The following is a 22,566-nucleotide window of genomic DNA, read 5'->3' as shown; positions in this document are numbered from 1 at the left end:
TTTCCACTCAAACTACTGCTCTATTTTTTTCTTTTTCAAATATCACCATGAACAAGATAAGTTAAAGCCATCAGAGAATAAATTTGATATTTGGATTATCAATTGGTCATGGAGTGTTGATCCCAAATAGCTTACTTAGCACATTTTGGATCTTTATCAGATACCGCAAGAAATTGGTCACTCTCTAATGACTTCAATTTTATTTACTTTTTAGAAAATTTGAAGTTTAGAGTTGTAAATCGAACATATTTCACTATTTAAATTTTGGGTAATTGTTTTGGTTGTTTCAGATTGGATTTCGACGGAGAGATTCGGTTATAACTGAATAATATAGTCTCAGTCCATCAAAGATTACGCCCAATTGGTTCGTCGGCGACGAAGAATTTGATCGACGGCCAGTTGATGACAGCAACGACTACAAATTTTACGGTTTCAGCCTCTTACTTCTCCTTGGCAGGGTGGAGCAATGAATTCATGTTTTCTAAGAGCATCTTCAACATAAATTATTTCAACTCAGCTAAAGCATTTTGCTTAGAATTCTGGAGTTCTACAAATTTGTTGCCCTCTTCCTTAAACGAAGCATATGCAGTAATTGAGGGTTCAAATTGGCTATGCTACGTGCCGTTTTTGCACTAGTTTGGAGCTAAATTTTACTCATTCACGCGCTTGGTAAATGTGATAACACGACTGCTGAGAAAACGGGCTAAAATAATATATTTATAATGGTTGAGAATAGTTTGGTGCAGTAATATAACCCAAATTTTAGATATCTACTTAAAAAAACAGGCATAAATTTAAAGGGAATTTTATGTATTTTCTATAGAATATAAACTAATTGAATTACTCATTTTATATTATAACCTATTTTCAACCCCAAAAGCAAATGAACCGCGCTTTGGAATTCTGTTATACACGGCTCTAGGGTCCATTACTCTAACAAGAAAAGAGTCTTAAGAGACAAAAAGCGAAAGGACGAATAATATTCCAAGAGGGAAACACCCATCTATCGTTATACAAGATTGGTGAAAGGAAGATATCCGTATAGGAACCTTGCAAAGATTGCATTTTTTGTTTTTGAAGGCAACTCCAGAAGTTTGTGTTTATATATTTGTGTCAAGAACACCCAATAGGGCCAATATCCGTATAAGAAACCATACGAATATTGCTTTTTTACTTCTAATCTAACAAGAAGAACAAAAAAGAAAATGGCGGAGGAGGATGGTGAAGGGGAACAGAAGGATAGAACATCTGAGCCGTCTAATAGGTGGGCAACTTTCAATCGAGATCTAATGGCAGGGGCAGTGATGGGTGGTGCTGTGCACACGATTGTGGCACCAATTGAGCGAGCAAAGCTATTGTTGCAGACCCAAGAAAGCAATATAGCCATCTTGAGGGGACCTCATAGGAGGTTCAAGGGGATGCTTGATTGCATAGGTAGCACTGTCAAGGAAGAAGGGGTTCTTTCCCTTTGGAGGGGTAATGGTAGCAGCGTGCTCAGATACTACCCTTCTGTGGCTCTCAACTTCTCTCTTAAGGTAAGGTACTCATGTCATTCAAATTTCAACTCATTATTTTTTTTAATATATACATTTGGTTGTCTGTGTGTTTCAGTAAACTTTGCAAGAAATGGATACCTTTATTGAACATTTGCTTTGTAACTTCTTGCCTCTATGAACTGCTGAACTGATTATTTCGTGGAGATACTTCCAATTGCTTGTTTATAATGTATGGTGATATTTATCAGAGCTAACAAGAAATAGTAATCTATGCAAGGATTGATAATTGAAAGGTTACCTACATGTAGTTTTCAGTGGGTGTTGCATGTGTAAGAACCATGGGGAAGATGTGGATCACTTAATACTTCATAGTTGCTTTACCTTGAGCAATCCGCCACAATATTTGCCATTTTCAATGTGAAATCAGTACTTCCAAGAACATTAGGTGAGTTTATAAATGGTTGGAGATTGAACAAGTAAAATAGCAATGAGGAAAAATGTTGAAGACAGTTTTATTATGCATTTTTTGGCTGGTGTCGATGGGAAAAATAAAAAGCTTTTGACAGACTTGAGATCTATTTGTTAAATGTCAAGGAACTCCCTCCTATTTAATTTAGTCTTTGACACATTGAGGATATTCATTGTTGTAGAGATTGTTAGATTGGTTTTTGGATGCTTACTAGATACTTGTAACATATGTCTTGGTGTACATCTATAAAACTAATTGATTTATCAAAAAGAGAAGTTCAGAGGACCGGTTAGCTGTGATTTTTGAATGGATGATGGATGGCCACACTATTATTTAGGGCTTGGTTATGCAAATGCGTAGTGGGAAAATGTCAGCTATTATGAACTGTCAAGTGCCAATACAATACTAAGATCTCTTGCTTCAAACATATTTGTGTAGATTTGTTAATTATCTGCCACTGTTGCTTAATTATATTATATAGATTTGTATTAAGTTTGTCAATTAAGAACTTATAGTTAATGATATTAATTAACTAGGTGTGCCTAAATTTTGTTCACTTATTAGCACAATGGTGGTGATTTGCAAGCATCTTCTGGAGAACTATGTTCAATTATTTGCACAATGGGTGATTTGCAAGCATCTTCTGGAATTTAGTTCATGTTATCTAACAGAAGACTTGTTATATAATTAAATGACATTTCAGATAATATAGGTTTAGTGGATCCGATACTTGATATTCAATGTCGAATTGTTAGTGATATAGTTTTATCATGAAAATTTAGTGTTCAGTTTTCAGTTTTCAGTTTTCAGTTTTATCAAACAATCCCCTATTTATAAATTGAGTGTATATGATGGTAAGAGTTGGGTGTTGAAACAGGTTGCTTTAGAGATTAAGCTGATTGATTCCAACTCAGTAGACTGATTTAGTTCTAGAGGAAATGATACCTAAAATGAAAAAACAATGATGATACCTAAAATGGAAGCTCTCCAGCGAAGTAATAGCAGAATAAGAAGTAAGGAGGAGTGCTATCTAGATGGAGGCATTGATGATTGAGAATGAGCAGAAAAAGGTGTTAAAGCATTGCAGAAGTTAGCATGCTATCACCAGTAATGAAATACATCCGTAGAGTCACTTCGGCTTTGATATTTACCTTGTATATCAAGCCGGGATACCGTTAGTATTCACGAAATTAAACTACTCTAACTAGGAAGTTCAAGAATCATGTTTAAATTACTATTCACTCATGAAAAGTGTGAGAATTCTGGAGATTCAAACAAGTTGATGCATCAACTGTGGGTTGATCTCTTAATGGGGGGGTGATTGGGGAGAAAATGGATTTTTGAGGATTTAAAAGTTCTTGTTTTTCCCCTCAAGTTGAGTCAAATGCAATCTTTCACTGATGAAAATAACCAGGAAAATTGGAGGAGTAATGATATCTCAAAATCTATTGTAGATAGAGATGAATAGGTTCAAGGATCTATTTTCAAAAGAAGGCATCATATATGAATTTCTGATATAGTGGATTTTATGTTCTAACTTCTTTTGTTAAAAAAAAAAAGAAGGAAAAACACTCATGTTCTATTTAATTTTGACTTGCTTTCTGAAGGTTGAGGTGGTAGATAGTCAGAGGGATCTGTAGATGTAGTGTCGTGTCATTTTGTGTTTTTAAGTGTTTTGACATTTTACATGTATTGTGCTCCTTTAGAGGTGCGATGCCCAAACATTGACCTATCAATATATCAACTATCCTCAATCCCTAATTAGTTGGGCCTATCCAATTTCAGGACTAAAGGATTCATCATATTTAGACTATATTCAACTGTTTTTACATTGGCTATCAACCTACCAAATTTTCTCCACCTTTATCCTGGCTCCCAAAAGTACCTATATTGAAGTTAATACAAATTGAAAATAATTTGATTCTTAAATTGCATGAATGTATGAAGATTGGGCGGACATGCCCAGTTACCTTAAATTAGCTTTTCCGTCTGAGTTAGACAAGATCCACAATGTCTTTCATGTTTCGATGCTTAGAAGGTATCACTCAGATCCATCTCATATCCTCTATGTTAAATCCATCAAGGATAATCCTGACTTGACATATGAAGAACCTATCCATATCTTAGAACGGGAAGTAAAACAACTTAGAAACAAGAGTATCCCCTTAGAGAAGGTACTTTGGAGAAATCATTATGCAAAGAAGTCACCTGGCAGCGAGAGGCAAACATGAGAACCTAATATCCACATTTTCTTTGAGACTAGTGTCAGGTAAATTTCGAGACGAATTTCTTTTAAGAGGGAGAGCTGTAACACCCCAAAATATTTAACCAATATTCGCACTTCAATAGACCATTCCTTGATAAAAAAGAATAAGCTCTACTTCACAATTCAGAAACTTGATTTTTTTGCGATAATTGGAAATTTGCCTACCTTATATTGTGACGATATCTTATGGAATTGTCTTGGGGCATTTGTGTAAACTACTATAATTAGAATTATCATAGATATTAATAATATAAGGGTTGATATTTGTTAGATTTGGGCAGCCAACTTTTTAAATTTGGGCAGCCACATATTTTATTGTTGCCAAGTGATATATATCACTTTTGTACAAAACTTTTCCACCTCGTCACTCATTATTTCATTTTCCTCAAGACTAAGAAACCCCAAAACTCTCTCTTCATCATATCCACCACAAAATCAACTAGAAAAACTTGTTCTTTAAGCTGAACCTCAAGACAATCTCTCCTTGGTGGTAAGTAACCAAAATTCGTTTTGGTTCTGTGTAGCTTTTAGTAATTGTGGCGTAAATTGTTGTATAGAGCTCTGTTTAAGTGCAAAAATATGTCTTGGAAAGCTAACACGTAGCTTTACAACTCTTATGTTTATGTCAAAAACTAGTTTTGTTGTTATGGATTCAAAAAAGGGGATGCAATATAGGACAAGTTCTGTCCAAATTTTCCAATTTGGAAACCTTCCATGTGCTATTGTTAGTATTTTGGGGATATCGTTTTGTGCAAAAGGTATTTTTGGGTGCTTCTAGACTCTTTGTAACCCTAAGACATACCTAAAACTTTCATGAAGGCTATATTGTCCAGTTTTGCCGTTTACCTATTCAAAACTAAGTTACAAGACAATTGAGTTGTCCAGATTTACTATTTTAAGAATTTAGTGTGATTTGCACAAACTAGGTTCACTTTTGAAGCTAATGTTTTTCATATCAACATTCTAAAACTATTGAACACTAAGTACTTGATTGCATATTCAAAGTGTAGATACTTGTGTACAAGCTAAAGGTAGTTGGTTGAGGAACTTGGTGCATTTGTTTGGTTTATGATTTGAATACTTCAAGTTGTGGTAGGACTGGTTATATGCCAAAAAGCTAAGGTTTGTGTATACACTTGAACTTGTACTCTTGTTACGTTTCTGGAGTAATTCAACTGCTATAATAGAACTTCCATTTACCTTATATCGCCGTATTGGTATTTTTGAATTATTGCGAGATATTCTTTAATTCACCCACTTATATGAATTGCTTGATCATTATGCATTCTTGTTGGGACTTTGTACTTCTTGTAGTTGTGACTTTGTCACAATATCGACATGCTTCATAATTCAGATCTTTTTTCATCTTGACTTTGAATTTGTGGTTTGTCTTAATTATGGAAATTGCTATTTTAAGTACGACCTAGGAAACCATTTTTAACATGGTTTTTGATCATTGGGTTTCCGACCCTACTTGATACAGGGCTTTGGTCCTTCTCAATATTTGATTTGCTTTGTGTGATGGTATGACATACATATTGGGCAAAATTTGTTTTTATGCTACTATCTTCTTCCGTATCAAGTCTTTTCCAAGTAAAAGCAGCAGAAACTAATTTACAATAGTTCTTATGCTATAGCACTGAAAGACTCCGGCACGTAATAAGAGTAAAATTCAAGTGTATACACATACCTAGTCTTTTAGCACATAAACAATCCTACCACAACTTGAGGAGTTCAATTCAAATACCAAACAAATGCGTCAAGCTCCTCAACCAACTTCCATTAGCTTGTACATGAGTTTATACACCTTGGATATGAAATCAAGTACCTACTTAACATTCAGTAGATCCACATATTGATATAAAACAACATTAGTATCAAACAGAGTAAATTTGGACAGTCCAACTATCTTGTGTCGTAACTTAGTTTTGAATAGGTAATCGGAAAAACTGGACCTTACAGTCTTTATGAAAGTTTTAGTTATATATCTTGGGGTTGCAACGAGTCGTGAACCGCAAATAAATTTGGTACAAAAAAATATCAGCAAAATACTAATAATAGTACATAGAAGGTTTCTAAATTGGATAGAACTTGTCCTAATATTGCATCCCCTTTTTCTAATCCATAACAACAAAACAAACTTTTGACATAAACATAAGAGTTGTAGAGCTATGTGTTAGCTTTCCAAAAACATATTTTTGCACTTAAAATGGAGCTCTATACAAGGATTTATAATACAATTACTAAAAGCTACACAAAACAAAAATGAGTTTTGGTTACTTACCACCAAAGGATAGATTGTCTTGAGGTCTATCTTAGAGAACAATTTTTTCTAGTTGATTTTGTGGGGGATATGATAAAAAGGAAGTTTTGGGGTTTCTTAGTCTTGGGAAACAAAATTATGTGTGACGAGGTTGAAAAGTTTAGTACCAAAATGATATATATCACTTGGCAACAACAAAATATGTGGCTGCCCTAATTTAAAAAGTTGGTTGCCCAAATCTAACAAATATCTATCCTTATAATTATATCTATGATAATTGTAATTACAGTAGTTTACATAAATGCCCCAAGACAATTTCGTAAAATACTGTCACAATCTAAGGTAGGCAATTCTAAATTATGGAAAAAATCAAGTTTCCGATGCGTGAAGTAGAGCTTATTGTTGTTATCAATGAATAGTTCTATTGAAGTGCGAATATTGGTTTAGTATTTGGGGTGTTACACACCTTGTGCGAAGTTGGAGGAGAGCAATGACGAGGAGGATAAGTGGGCAAGGAGGAAATGTATACTGTGGTGAGGAAAAAGGCGAAGTTGATGGTTATGGTGACAAAAACAACTTTCAAACACTTATATAAGGATCTAGGGGACAAAGGCGGAGATAAGAAGTTGTATAGGCTAGCCAAGGCGAGAGAGAGGAAAATCCGATCGTGGACCAAGAAAAGTGCATCAAAACGAGGACTACAAAGAATTGGTAAAGGAGACACTCATTAGACGGAGGTGGCAGATATACTTGCATAAACTTTTGAACGAAGAGAGGACCAAGATATTGTGCTGGGAGAGTTGGAGCATTTCGAGAGATAGAGTGATTTTGGGTATTGCAGGTCTATAAAGTCGACGAGCTTAAGGGCGTTATTCGTAAGATGAATAAGGGAAGAGCGACTGGGCTAGAAGAGATTCCGATGGAGTTTTGGAAGAAAATAGGCAGTGCAGGCTTGGAGTGGTTGATTGGGTTGTTTAATGTCATTTTTAGGAATGCAAAGATGCTCGAAGAGTAGAGGTGGAGTACGATGATTCCATTATACAAGAATAAGGGTAATATTCAGAATTACGATAACTAAAAGGGTATCAAGTTGCTAAGTCACACTATGAAAGTTGGGAAGAGGGAGGTAGAGATGAGGGTGAGGAGGGGTGTGTGTATTTTTGAGAACTTTTTTGGTTTCATGGCAGCGCGATCTACCATAGAAGCCATCCTATTGTGAGGAGATTGGTGGAGCAGTATAGGGAAAAGAAGAGGGATTTACCTATGATGTTCATCGACCTAGCTTGGAGGCTAAAGGTGTACCTATGGCTTACACGAGGGCGATTGAAGACATATATGATGGAGCCAAGACTAGGGTGAGGGGACTCGAAGAACTTTACAGTCATGATGGAGTTGCACCAGGAATCGACTCTTAGCCCATTTATTTCACACTGATTATGGATGAACTGATACGACATATCCTAGATGAGGTGCCATGGTGAATGTTATTCGCTAATGATTACACTAATTGATGAGACTTGCGGCGGCGTTAATGCTATGCATGAGGTTGATGTGGAAGTAAGGTTTGATGCTCAGGTCATCCCCAAAAGAGGATGTTTCAAGTATTTAGATAATTGGCAGATCAACGATGACATCACACATCATATTTGTGCAGGATGGGCGAAATGGAGGCGAGCCTCCGGAGTCTTATGTGATAAGAAGATACCACCAAAACTTAATGTTAAGTTCTATAGAGTGGTGGTTAGACTAGTTATATAGTATAAGACGGAGTGTTGGCCAGTCAAGAACTCATGTGTTCAAAAGATAAAAATTGTAGAGATAAGGATTGTTGAGGTGGATGTGTGGGCATTCTAGGAGAGATAATATTAGGAATGAAAATATTCAGGACAAGATAAGAGTGGCCTCTATGGTGGATAAGATGAGGGAAGCGAGACTGAGATGATTTGGGCATGTGAAGAGGAAATGTGTAGATGCCCCATTATGGAGGTGTGAGAGATTGGCAATGGTAGACATCAGGATATGATGCATCGTGAGTTTACTAAGGATATGACCTTAGATGGGAGGGTTTGGAGGTCGCGGATTAGGATAGAAGGTTAGTTTGTACTTATACGTTCTCTCGCTTTCCTGCGGGATAGGCTTGGTGTTGTACTTGGTACTAATTTCTTACCGGTGGTATTAGCACTATTCTCGTAGTTTCTTGTTCTTCGGGTATCACGTGTGCTTTTTATGCTTCAAATATCGCATTAATTTTTTGTCATACTGTTCATTCCTGTGTTGTATGTTGTGTACTGCCCTTCATTTCACATTATTTCATTCTTGTTACTGCTATTATTTCTGTATTCCCTTTTTCAAACTGCTTTGATATGCTTTATTTTAAGCCGAGAGTCTCTATCGGAATCAACCTCTCTATCTCTACGATCTAGGGGTAAGGTCTGCGTATATTTTACCCTCCCCAGACCCCACTTGCGGGATTACAATGGGTACGTTATTGTTGTATTTACCACCCTAGCTTTTTCCATTTCTTTCAAGCAGTTCAAAACTCATGGAACAAATTCTTTGGTCTAGAAAAATATATTTCAGTGTCTTTTGGTCTAAAGACAATATGAGTCCTAGCATAAAAAAAATAGCAGCAGTGTCTAAGATCATATGCAATAAGTATGTTCCTTTCTTATTTCTTGGATCAGCAGATCTGCCAATGGTACTGGACTTTATCTGGTGCCTACTTCCAACTCCTTCCAGTATCTCTACCTTTAAACGTCAAATCCACTCTAATTGTTTCATCCCCTTTGTTTCTAAAAGCATAGGACAAATTTGTTGCTTCTGAGGTATCAGAAAAACCAAAACCCACAGCGATTTGTATCTGGAAACATGATAATGGAAACAAAATCAGCTTTCTTTTCGCAACAAAATCAACTTCCTTCCATCTGTGTTGTTCAGAGTAATGTCATGACCCGCCACTTGACCATGAAGACGGGGGAACGATCTAGAGTCTTAGAGAGGTTAATAGAAGGCTCTAGAATGTCTAAGAGAATTTGAAAAGACTTAGAAAAACCTAGAACCTTGTAGATTAGTCTTGGAAGACCTAGATTTCTCTAGAGTGTGTAGAGATTTCTAGAGAGGGACTTCTTTGTAAATATGGAAGGACTTGTATAGAAATTTTTATTTACACTTGAGCCCTTTAGGAGTAGTATAAATAGAGGGGGTATTCATTTGTAGAAAACTATCAAGAAATCAAGCATTCTTCCAAGTAATACAAAGCCTTCTTCATAAAAGCTCTCTTGTCTTTCTTACAATCTAGCCTTCCTTTAGCGATCTAGTCTTAAAGGCTTACTTGAGCTTGTAAGACCGTGAAAGATTCGTGAGTAAGTTGTCAAGTGCCGCACGGAGGTCTTAGTTTGAAGTCTAAGTCCGTGACAGTAAGGTGAGAATTCTGAAACTGTCTGTGTTCCTTAGTGGTGTTCAAGTGTAATGTTCCTAGTTGGATATGCGGCAGTTCAATCATATATAGTTTCTCTGTTTTCTCAAACACTAGGTTGCTTTTTGGGAACAATGACAGTGGGGCGATTTTGGCTTACCCCTCTTCAACACAACCGTGCCCCACAGGTTCATTACCCAGTGATGCTGTGCCAGAATTACCTCCCTCTTTCTTTTCCAGTTCATCTATTTTCTCTGAGATATCAGAAAATCCCACAACCTTGAATGAAACTAGACAAACAGACCTGGAGTTTCATAAAAATACCACTTACCAATCATCCTTGGAACAAAGTTTAGTAATTGAACACCAAAGTCCTCTAAAGATTAGACGTTTGTAATTTTTAGGTCTGAAAATCTTATCATCTCTTATTGATCGTTTCTTCTTTAGATAATGTTGACTACAGCAGTGTTGATCCCTTTGCTGCAATCAATTTCTTCTGTTCAAGGGACTGATTTTTAAAACAGAAAATTTTCTTCTGTACAAGGGATTGTCTTGGGTGGTTGAAAGAGCTTGGTTGGGAATTTTCTATAGAACGACACAGGTGGAGAGTTTTGAAGAAGACAATGTTACTGCATTACAGATGAGGGTGGAAACGAATGGGCACCTCTGGGTGGTATTTTTGGCTGACGATGGACATGCAGCTGTAGAAGGAGAGACGAAATAGAGACTGTCGCGTTTTCTGATTTTGCTGACTTCACTCTGTCCTGCCTCACCTTGTCTCTGGAAGGCTGTCTCACCCCGCCCTGCTCCTGTATAACATTTCCCCGTTCCGCCTCTCTTCACTCTACATGTAGCAAGTAGTACTTTACACTGCTTCATTTCCATCCATACTTTCACATTCATATCCAACTGGAAAAGCAATGGCCATCAGTCCTGCCAGTCTGGACTTCACTACACTGGTTAGATTGGGAGAAAAAGAAACAGAAAAGCAAAGCGTTCGCTAAATGCGAAAAGCAAAACAGCAGTAATAATAGAAAGAGAATTTAAGAAGTTAAAGGATAAAGACAAACTGAAAGGAACACAGAGACCTTTGCCCAAGCAGTGTGAAATTTTTTCTATTACATTTGTATGTAACACTAGCTATAAAATCCCGTGTTGTGATTGCAGGTGAATATATTGAAATTGATAGTTAACTTTTTATGAATTTTAGATTGATAGAGTACTTTCTCCGTCCCAATTTATGTGTCAGTTGGAATTTTGAGAGTCAACCAAGTTTTTCTTTGATCAAAATTTCTTTGTCTTTTAAATATTTTTAGTTGTTAATTTACTGTGGTTTATAGTACTTTTACATAGTTTACAAATATATAAAATTAATTTCAAAACACTTAAAGCTTTTATTTCCGAATTCACAGTCAAAATTTAGAAGTTAGAATATCAAAATTCCAACGCTGCCACATATATTGGGACAAATAAGTATAAAATAACTTTTATTTAATATTATAGTAGTATAAATTTCAAATGTGTGATTTTCAAATCTTTAGGTAGTGTTTACAAGTTATGGGTTCTCCTATGTATACTATTACTTTAAAATTATTATGGTACTATGTGAAAAAATAGATATTCGCATAAACTATTTGAAGATTATCTTTCATTTCTAAAATCCAGATGGAGTTTTACTCTAAGTAATTAAAAATATCAGGTGCAAATTTAAGTTCTTAAAATTATTTTCTAGTGAAATTTTAAACCTGCTTGGTTTGAGCAGAAGTACACATTATCCTTTTCTTTTTTAAAGGTTCATTTGTTCATCAATTTATGATCAAAATTTTCATAGGTTTGTGAGTTGTACTGTCTTGTTGCGGAAAATCCAAAAACCTTCCAACAAAACCCTGGCAGCAATACCAATTTTAATCAAATTTACTGTTTGAAAATTCAGTTGTTTCCCTTCAACTTGATCATAAAGACCCTTCAAATTTCACTCCTAATATTGTCAGAGGCTTTCAAGTTAATTCTCTCCCGAAATCCAGTGATAATCTGGCATAAAAGACTCTTCAATTTAACTTTGATAACTCTGAATTAATGTCTCTCATATTGTATTCCTTGAATTTTTTTCTCTGAAATACCCACAGTACAAAAGACTGATTCATTGAAGAATTGTCTCAAACATCTAGAGGGCAGAGGATAAAACAAAGACACATACACTAAGCATACAAAAAGAGAAGAGCCTGGAAAATTAACGATAACACATAATTGAGAATTATGTGCAAACAATAAATCAGTAATAAGACAAACAGTTACAAAACTGTTGTTATTATCCACATGTGTACATTTGCTATTTGTCTGCTAAAAGCTTCACATGTATTGAAGGTTAGGACTGAAGTTGGAAATGTTCGAAATGCCCTCAGCCTAAGCAGGCATGTTGATGTCATGCCTCCTAACTCCCCATTATAAGTAGTAGTAATATCATTGGATTGACTTCTCCAAAGATTCATTCCAGATCTTGCCCCCAAGACTTTTGTTCAATGGTAAAGAAACTACAATGCGGAATGTGTGGTAGGGGCACATCACGAGTTCGAATCCTACGGCTGAACAAAGCCTGATATATAAGCGGGAGGAGGGTATAGCGGCAGGCCCATACTCTCTCAAGTCTCAAACATGCGTGCCAACTTGGGATGGAGTGAGAAGAGAATTATTTCAAATCTTCTGCTAAAGTTTAAGTGGCAATCCCTGTGGACATGAAGATGCAAATATCTTGAAAACTAGGGTACACATCATGAATTAAACACAGATACTAAAGAAAAAAATATGAAAAGAAATAAAGGACATAATAATTGATTTATTTCATTTGTTCTAGAATACGAAATGAAAGTATTAAGTAATTCAGCATTACAACAATGATTTGGCATTCAATGTAGTTCCACATCCTAAAGTGAGCATAACACTACACTACACGTGTAATTTGTTTGGAAGCTCTCATTATTTCCTTCAAATTACGGACTTGCTATAATCATGTTCAACTGGTTCTGGTTTTGGACTCAAGTACAACTCAAGTATGCTACCTCTGGGTCAATTGCAAATGATGGGAATGGAAGGAATGAAATGGAAAAATGGATCTTAGAAGGCAACTGTTTCTATTAGTCCTTCCCACACCTTCAGACCATTGAACCCCTAAATGTTATGCCTATTTGCGGACCAATGTGTACAATAATTAATGTTGAGTTGCAAGATAAAGCGGTAGCTGTGATGGAAGCATCAACATGATGTATTCATGGGATCCATAATTCCTAGTTTGTGAATACTTGAGAAAATTGAATTTTGCTTGAAAAGTTTGTGTTATTATATAGTTAGCTTGCTAATACTCTAACTTGCACATCAACTATCATATTCCAGTGCTGAATTTGAATTAAAAAGATGAACTGACAGAATTAAGAATGGCTTCGAGATGTGTCTAGATACAAAAGATAAAGTCTCCAAAAAACGTAATACCTTGCTAACAGCTTGAATTTGAGACCTGAAACCGGTCATACTTCTTGTTCTTGCTAGCAAGTATCCTGTTACAACAGCAATAGATGACTTTTAGTTTGTTGCATGTTTCAACTTTTTCTCTATTTTCAGTCTTCTGAAATCTGATATGAAAGGCCATCGGAGAATGGGTTACATGAATCGTTTGTACACCATAAAACACGCATTACAATGGCTTGCTGGCTTTAGTTTACCACATAATAGTCTGTTGAAAATTGTTTCCTTGATAACTCATTATAATTGGAAAACGATTAACATCAAAATATTTAGGAGTCACAAGTCTTTTCGTTGTTGAAAGAAAAGAGAACCTTTTCTACTTCATATCTGGTTTTTTCTGTAGGTATAGTTATTACAGTCTTGAATATACTATGTGATCATGTTATTGTCACTCCAGCTTGTCCATCCATGGACACACAGTTCTGAGTCAGGAACAGATTTTCTTTTTACTTCAAGAAAGAAACTATTCTCATTATTATGTGATTGAATAGGAATTTTGTATCTGCTGCCTCTTTCATGACTATTGTAGCAAGTGTCTTTTATAAACTTACAATCACCCGAAGGCATCTGCAACCTATTTCTGGTTTCACAGAATCATTCATGTCATATGCCAACACGGTTGTTGATAATTTTCTGCACAATATATATTTAGTGTAGGTATGAGTTACCACAGAAATGACCTTATAGTGGTTGATATGGAATTGCGCATGCTTCCTGTGGGAGAGGGACGTGGCTATTCGTTTAGATCTTTCATTACCTTTTTCAGTGATATCCTCTATAGCTTCTGTAATGTATGACATAACTTTGAGTGAGGATTGAAGAGTTCATTTACTGCCTAGTTTGTCTCAAGAACTAATCACATGCTTTTTGAATGCAGGATCTCTATAGGAATATTTTACACAGCAACTTTCAAGATGGTCATTTTTTGGCTGGTTCATCAGCTAATTTTATTGCTGGATCAGCAGCTGGTTGTACAACATTGATCATTATTTATCCACTAGATATTGCACATACACGACTCGCAGCTGACCTTGGTCGGTATGAAGCTCGTCAGTTCCGTGGCATTTACCACTTTCTGAGGACAATACATGAGAAAGATGGAATTCGAGGCATTTACAGGGGGCTTCCCGCCTCTCTCCATGGAATGATTGTTCATAGAGGGCTTTACTTTGGGGGTTTTGACACTATAAAAGACAGGATGGCTGAAAATTCGGAAGCAGAGGTTCCATTATGGAAACGCTGGGTGGTCGCTCAGGCAGTCACAACATCTGCTGGCCTGTTTTCCTATCCTTTAGATACAGTTCGTAGGCGAATGATGATGCAATCTGGCGTAGAAAAGCCAATGTACAGAAGCACATTTGATTGTTGGCGAAGGATTTACAAGACAGAAGGATTTACTTCATTTTACCGTGGAGCTCTGTCTAATATTTTCAGAAGTACTGGTGCAGCAGCTGTTTTAGTGTTATATGATGAGGTGAAAAAGTTCATGAATTGGAGTGGATTATAGCATTAGGTGTTTCAGGTCAATATTAATTATCACACAAATGGGATTAAGAGTACCCAACTGTGGTACAAAGACCCAAATATGTTAGCCTTACTTGGTAGGGATGCATTTTGATAGCCTCAAAAGTGAAACTTACAATGTTGTAAAACATGTCCTGATTCTTTCCGCTTTTGGATCACAATAAATATCACTACATTTTACTATCTAAGTTGAGCACATTGCAGTTTCGTTACATTTCCAGTGTACTATTTTCTTGCAAATACTGTGTTTGGTATGGAAACAATAGAAAGAGTGACGGATCCAGAATTATCACGTGGGGGTTTCAAAAATAAAAATATAAAAGATAATGCAATCCGTGACAAACGAATCTTGGACTTTGGGATGGATTTTAAATGTCCTAAACAGCTGAGCCAATCTTTTGCATGTTGTTTAAACGATTCAAAACTTATACATGTACATAAATGCATAAAATTTATCCTATATGTAAAATGTAATTTTTTGTGGCCCCCTAGTATCTGCTCCTGCCCAGAAAGTACGCCTTTTTTTAAAAAAAAATTAAACAAATACTTGATAAAATGAATTCTGGAAAAATAAAAAACAAGATTTTGGCCTTCAGATTTCGAAGCACACTATCTAACGCTGCATTTGCCTAAGTTCTTCAAAAAGAAGCTACTCATGTCAAATTAGTGAATTGTAAGAATGAACAATATTAAATATATGAATAGTAATCAGAAATACAGTATGGGATATTATAAATTCAAAATTGCAAGCTCACAACCCAGCTAAGTTGCTGAATAATAAACCATTAAGCTGCTCGTTGGAAAATATCAATTTGTCTTCCTGCCAGACTTTCATTTTAGAGAAAACAAATAAGACACAAATAAATAATAATAAAAAAATAAATAAATATATTTAGCATAGGGTTTCCGCAACACGATTCTGAGCAGCGTCTGAGACCTCTACTGTCCTCTCACTGCCATTCTGCAATTACCAAAAGTGAAGGAGTGTGTTATCTGGACTAAGAGAAGGAAGGATAATAAGAATATGATGCAAAATTCAAATCTTCTATACTTTTGGCATACAATCAATATAATTACAGTATGCTAAAGTAGTACAGGAATATGAACTAACATCCAGATTTAGCAAGCAACATTCGCGAACAATCACTCAAATAGCTGTAAGGCCTAACATCTACTGAAGCTACATTTCAGAATATCTTAGCAGTTGTTAGTGCGTATGCACCCCATGTGGGCCTGGATGAGGAAGTTAAAAGGCTCTTTTGGGAGGATTTAGATGAGTTAGTGAGAGGTATATCGAGTACCGAAAAGACATTCATTGGGGGAGATTTCAATGGTCATATCGGGACAACTTTTAATGGCTTTGATAATGTCCATGGAGGCTTTGGTTTTGGGGAAAGGAATGGCGGCGGGACATCTCCTGGAGTTTGCTAAAGCTTTTGAGTTTGGTTATTGTTAACTCGTGTTTTCTGAAGAGGGATAATCAATTGGCTACCTTTAGTAGCACGGTAGCTAGGACTCAGATTGACTACTTACTCCTCCGAAAGGGTGGTAGAGGCCTTTGCAAGGACCGTAAGGTTATTCCGAGTGAGAATATTATTACCCAACATAAGCTTTTGGTGATGGACTTGGAGATTGAGAGGGATAGGAGAAAGAAGACCCTTTATGGCCGACCGAGGATTAGATGGGGGTGCCTAACTCCCGCCCTCTCTCGAGATTTGGAGGAGAAGTTGGTTGGTTTAGGGGCCTGGAGTAGTAGCAAAGATGCAAATAACATATGTGACATGATTGCTGGTTGCATTAGAAAAGCAGCTTCCGAGGTTCTAGGGATATCGAGAGGAATCTTTGGTGGTCGTCACGGAAATTGGTGGTGGAATGGAGAAGTACAAGGCAAAGTGAAAGCTAAGAAGGTTGCCTATATGGAGTGGTTGGAGTGCGTGGATGAGGATGAGAAGAGTACGCTTAAAGATATCTATAAGAAGTTGAAGGCGGAAGCGAAGTCGGCGGTCACCAGTGCTAAGCCGACAACTTTTGAACGCCTATATGCCGAGTTAGGGGGAAAGTGTGGGGATAAGAGATTTTATAGGCTCGCCAAAGCGAGAGAGAGAAAAGCTCACGACTTGGATCTAGTAAAGTGCATCAAGGACGAGGAAGGTGAAGTGTTAGTGGATGAGACCTCTATCAAGCAAAGATGGAAGGCTTACTTCCACAAACTCTTAACTGAGAAAGGAGGCGGAGACATTGTACTAGGTGATTTGGCACACTCTCATAGTCTTCGTGACTTTAGGTACTGAAGGTGTTTTAGGGTTGAGGAGGTTAGACGTTCTATTAGCAGGATGAGAAAGGGAAGAGCGACCGGGCCCAATGAGATTCTAGTGGACTTTTGGAAGAGCATTGACAAAAAAGGTTTGGAGTGGTTGACTAGGTTGTTTAATGTTATTCTGAAGACAGCTAAGATGCCCAATGAATGGAGGTGGAGTACTATGGTCCCATTGTACAAGACCAAGGTGATATTTAAAATTGTAATAATTACAGGGGTATCAAATTGCTAAGCCACACTATGAAGATATGAGAGAGAGTGGTAGAGTTGAGGGTGAGGAGAGGAGTGTAAATCTTAGAGAATCAGTTCGGATTCATGCCGGGGCGGTCGACTATTGAAGCAATCTATCTTATGCGGGGACTGACGGAGAAATTTAGAGAAAGAAAAAGGGATCTTCATATGGTGTTCATTGATCTTGAAAAGGCTTATGATAAAATTCTGAGGGATGTTCTCTAGAGGAGCTTGGAGGCTAAAGGTGTCCCGATGATGTATATTAGAGTGATAAAAGACATGTACAATGGAGCCAAGACTCGGGTTAGAACGGTGGGAGGTGACTCAGAGCATTTTCCTGTTGAGATAGGACTACATCAGGGATCTGTACTGAGCCCTTTTCTATTTGCCTTGGTGATGGATGAGCTAGCACGATCTATTCAGGAGGAGGTTCCATGGTGTATGCTATTTGCGGATGACATAGTTTTGATTGATGAGACTCGGGACAAAGTTAATGATAGGTTGGAGGTTTGGAGACAAACTCTGGAGTCCAAAGAGTTCAGATTGAGCAGGACCAAAATTGAATACTTAGAGTGCAAATTCAGTGGTGCGGTGGATGAAGAGGGCATGGAAGTGAGACTTGCCATTCAACCTATCCACAAGACTGAAAGCTTTAGATATCTTGGATCCATCATCCAGAGCAGTGGGGACATCGACGAGGATGTCACGCATCGCATTGGGGAAGCGTGGATGAAATTGAGGCTTGCCTTTAGAGTCCTTTGTGATAAGAAGGTACCACCTAAACTTAAAGGTAAGTTCTAAATGATGGTGATTAGACCGACGTTGTTATACGAAGTGGAGTGCTGGTCAATAAAGAACTTTCATATTCAGAAGATGCATGTTGCGTAGATGAGGATGTTAAGATGGATGTGTAGTCATACTAGGAGTGATAAGATTATGAATGATGTCATCTGAGAGAAGGTGGGAGTGGCCTCTGTGGCAGACAAGATGAGCGAAACGAGACTAAGGTGGTTTGGGCATGTGCAGAGGAAGGGTATCGACGCCCCAGTTAGGAGGTACGAGCAGTTGGATTTGGGGGTTATGTGGAGGGGTAGGGGTAGACCAAAAATGTATTGGGGAGAGGTGATTAGACAAGATATGACACTACTTCATATCACCGAGGACATGACTTTAGATAGAAAGGAGTGGAGGTCGCGAATTAGGGTAGAAGGCTAGTAGGGATAAAATTGTGTTTTGCCTTGTGTCGGTTTAGAGTTGGTCGTAAGTCTAGGCTTTCATTATAGTTGTGTTGTTATTGCCTTTAATTATCACTATACTTTACTATCGTTATTGCTCTTGTCTTGTAAAATTTGCTTCGCTTTACGTTTTTTTGTCATTAAGCTATATATATTTTCTTTTTCCTCTCTTACTTGGAGCTGGGACTTTTGAGCCGAGGGTCTTTCGAAAACCACCTCTCTATCGCTATGAGGTAGTGATAAGATCTCCGTACATCCTACCCTCTCCAGACCTCACTTGTGGGATTTCACCGGGTATTTTGTTGTTGTTGTTGTTTAGTAGTTGTATACTTAATTTTGTGCAAGTCTTCCTCTCCACGATGAAAGGCATATTATACCTTACTGGCGTTCTTTAACATTTTCTTCATTGCTTTTCTCATCCTTATTCTCGTCATCCTCTGCATCATCATTCTCCTCCACATAATCTTCCTCTTTCTTGTCATCATCCTCATCTTCTTCATCATCATCATCATCAATGGGAACGGCCTCTCCAGTAAACCAAGATACAGCATGAGGAATGATCTTTTCTCGAATGGTGGACCTGCAATAACAAATCAATACAACAGCTCAGCCTTTTTCCTGAATTAATCAGAAAAATAGCGTAGCAATCAATGCATGGACATCCACTTTATGCTAACAGACAGTTTACATGCTAGACAATTCTATGGTTATAATGATCTTATATAAAGATATGTTTCCACCTGCTAGTAATTGGCTAATATAGGGGCCCTTCCTGTTCTTTTTCTCAACTGACATTTTTAACTTATGAATGTCATCCTGGAACTTTTACTCATTCCTTATTCTTAATCTGAAGATCACTACTACTCGAACGATTTCCATTTCAGTCCACAAAAAGTCACTCATCCGAGCAGCGCAGTTAAGCTGAAGACACAAATGATCTGACATAACAAAAGGCTCGTAATGTTACATTATACCTCAAAGAATACTATAGCATTTCTCCTAAAAGGTTTAGCATTTGTCAAATAAAAGATACTGCAGAAAACCACTTTATCAAGAATAGATAAGTTGAAGAGATTGTAAAGTTCAACATATACATACAAAGTTGTGACCATCTTTTCATGTCATTTCAATTTTTCGTCTACCTAATAACTGGTCAGCCAGTTCGTTTTTCAGAGTGTCATTAGTACAGGACTTACCCAATTTCATAATCTTGTTCCATCTGACCTTGAAGAACTTCAGCCTTGAAAACATACCACACAAAAAGTGAGGCCAATTAGCAGCAAGAAATGGAAAGCAACTTACATGTTGAAGTAATTTATTCTCCAAAGCCACTTACAGTTTCCTCATCAAGTTCCTCTGCGTCCTCGGGTAGTTGAGGTGGATCAAAAAAATGAAAGAAGCTTTCACATTCCTCAGTTTTTATGATTGGCTTCGTATCGTTGGATCCCCTCTTTGGCTTCTTCTTTAGGATCTTCTGTGTCGAGGATTTCCCCGGAAACCATTCGATCTCTGTCCTAAAGGTATCCAAAAAAGACATGCATTTAGAAGGAAGTAACTCAATTTTCATAAAGGCGAAAGAAAAATATAGATGTACCCTATTGCATTCTCTAGGATATGCTCATCGTCGCTAATCATGTGATACGTCTTTGTCAGCACATTGTTGCTGAAATAGGGATTTGTATTAAAAAAGAACTCAAGCTTAAAACCCTTGGCATCATCAAGTCTACTCCACTTGACATCTTTGAGATACTGGAGGGCATCTTCATCTTGCTCAGTAATCTGATTGGAGGAAATATAAGCAGACTGATCAATCAGAGGGACAAGATATATAGCAAAAAGTTAAATGGAACAATAAACTCATATTACCTCTTTCGCAAGTATTTCATTATTTTTCATTGCCAGCAGCCAGAAATGAGGAATACCTTTATCTGAATACAAGATTCATTTCTTATCAGTAACAAAACAGAAAGCTCAAAAAAATAAGACTGAAGACAGGATAGACTTGCAAGAATACCTCCTGCCGATTCATTGGTTTCTTCTTTTACCGTACTTTCATCTCCAGCTTCAACCACGCCATTCACAATCTCATATCGCTGCAAATGCACCAAAAAATATGTTATAGAAACTATACATATAAGTATACAACGTTCAGACACACATTACCTTGTTGAAAAGTGGCTCATACAACTTGTGGAACTTTGCTTCCAAAGCTGCCCTCTCCTCAAGGAACTGCGCCTCTAATTCATTATATTGTCTCTGCATAAATCATATCAGAATTGAAAAGAATATAGGAAGGAAAACAAAATTTTAATATCGTGCCCAACTACGTTTTGAATTCTTAAAACTAACCGAAGCAACAGCGCATCTTTTCTTGATTGTCTCAATACCAATTATAGTGTAACCATAAGTCTAACTTTACTAGCTATGAAATTAAACTCAATTAGATGATGCTAATAAAGGTTACAAGCAAATCTGCTTTATTGTAATAGAATAATGTACTTCAATTGGTAAAGAAGGAAAAGGACAACTAGAAATGCAATGAGGAATCAACTTCTTAATATGCTAGCTAAAAGGGCATAATTACAAACAATGCCAATAAAAAAAAGAGTGCAATTAGGATCCAGCTCACTTCAAATAATCATTGTCAAATGAAAAAAATATATACTTTTAGGGATTTTTCATTATTCAAAATAATTGAATTGTTCAAAGTTCAATATAGATGTTTGAACCTTTTTCTATATTTGGTCTTATATTTTCTAGGAGATAAATCACACTATTTGCAAAATTATATTTATGATTTTACCAAGGACAACAGTGAAAAATATAGTTCAAATTATGTCCTTGAATGTTTTTCTTAATATGTGTGCATTGCCTCCTAAATTCACTTAATATGGAATGGAGGGAGTATATAAAAGTCTTTGTGATTAGAGTAAAACCTGAATCTCTCTGAGGACATCAACGCGTATCCTAATGTTTGGGGGAAGTTTGTCCAGAAAAACAGAGAGATCCCTTGTCAAATCATGAAGCTTGTTCTGCAGCATATTTAACCAAACAATAAAATTAAAAAATGAAGCCAAATCACTAATGACATTTAGTTCAATCTCCACAAACATAAAATAACTCAAGAAGGCACCTTCATGACATTTACAAGATCTGCACGATCCTCAGCAGAGAGAGCTAAAACAACAACATTAACAGATAATAAAACAATCATAATGTGAATGATCAGTTAGCAAATGAAATGATCCAAATTCCTTTCATACCAGTCAGTAGTGGCATCAGCTGTGTTGACTTGATCCTTTTGATCACTCATAGTTGTTCCTTTCTATCTACTAAATTCAAGAAAGTTGATTGGTGGATGTACTGTGCAAGATCAATTGAAGCGATTAAAATAGAAGTCAAATTGGAAAAAAAGAGAAATGTTGAGGACAGGGAGAATCAACATTGCCTTTCTTTGTGGTGGCAGTGTAATTAGATATGTAATGATTTGTGTCAGATGGTCCGTCTTGATTCCTGCCAGCACACTTGGACTGTCAACTATTCTCTCCACAACGTGGATATCTCATTCTTAAGATTGAAACTAAAATTATACTCTATTTTGTAGAAGATATAAATTATGCGTGAGATAAAATTATATTGTCAATCAAATAAATTATAATTTTAGTTCTAATCTTAATCCTGAATATTTCAATTTATCTGTTGAATTTTCATTTTCTAATTTAAGTTTATGAAATTCGACATAATAATTGTAACCTTGTAAGTTTTGAATTTTAACCTTCATTTTGCAATCAATCTATTAATAAAGTTAAATACACATTGAGTCTTCACATTTCT

At 36.6% G+C, this 22,566-nt stretch overlaps 2 protein-coding genes across 2 annotated transcripts; one reads left to right on the top strand and one right to left on the bottom strand.

The window, feature by feature from the left end:
* The first annotated feature begins 465 nt into the window (after positions 1–465).
* On the top strand, positions 466–15,132 carry LOC129889229 (probable ADP,ATP carrier protein At5g56450). Its single transcript, XM_055964440.1, has 2 exons — positions 466–1,535; positions 14,303–15,132. The coding sequence occupies exons 1-2, from the start codon at positions 1,206–1,208 to the stop codon at positions 14,930–14,932; spliced, it is 960 nt and encodes a 319-aa protein (XP_055820415.1). The 5' UTR covers positions 466–1,205; the 3' UTR covers positions 14,933–15,132.
* A 495-nt stretch (positions 15,133–15,627) lies between these two features.
* On the bottom strand, positions 15,628–22,283 carry LOC129889228 (nucleosome assembly protein 1;2-like). Its single transcript, XM_055964439.1, has 11 exons — positions 21,996–22,283; positions 21,866–21,909; positions 21,669–21,764; positions 20,896–20,988; positions 20,747–20,825; positions 20,599–20,660; positions 20,327–20,511; positions 20,069–20,246; positions 19,929–19,972; positions 19,110–19,312; positions 15,628–15,910 (listed from the first exon to the last, which is right to left on the bottom strand). Exons 1-10 carry the CDS (start codon positions 22,009–22,011, stop codon positions 19,111–19,113), a joined length of 999 nt encoding a protein of 332 aa, XP_055820414.1. The 5' UTR covers positions 22,012–22,283; the 3' UTR covers positions 15,628–15,910; position 19,110.
* Between the last annotated feature and the right edge of the window lie 283 nt (positions 22,284–22,566).

Source organism: Solanum dulcamara, chromosome 5 (genome assembly GCF_947179165.1).
Source record: "Solanum dulcamara chromosome 5, daSolDulc1.2, whole genome shotgun sequence".
Taxonomy (NCBI): domain Eukaryota; kingdom Viridiplantae; phylum Streptophyta; class Magnoliopsida; order Solanales; family Solanaceae; genus Solanum; species Solanum dulcamara.
This window is presented reverse-complemented; position numbering and strand designations above follow the sequence as displayed.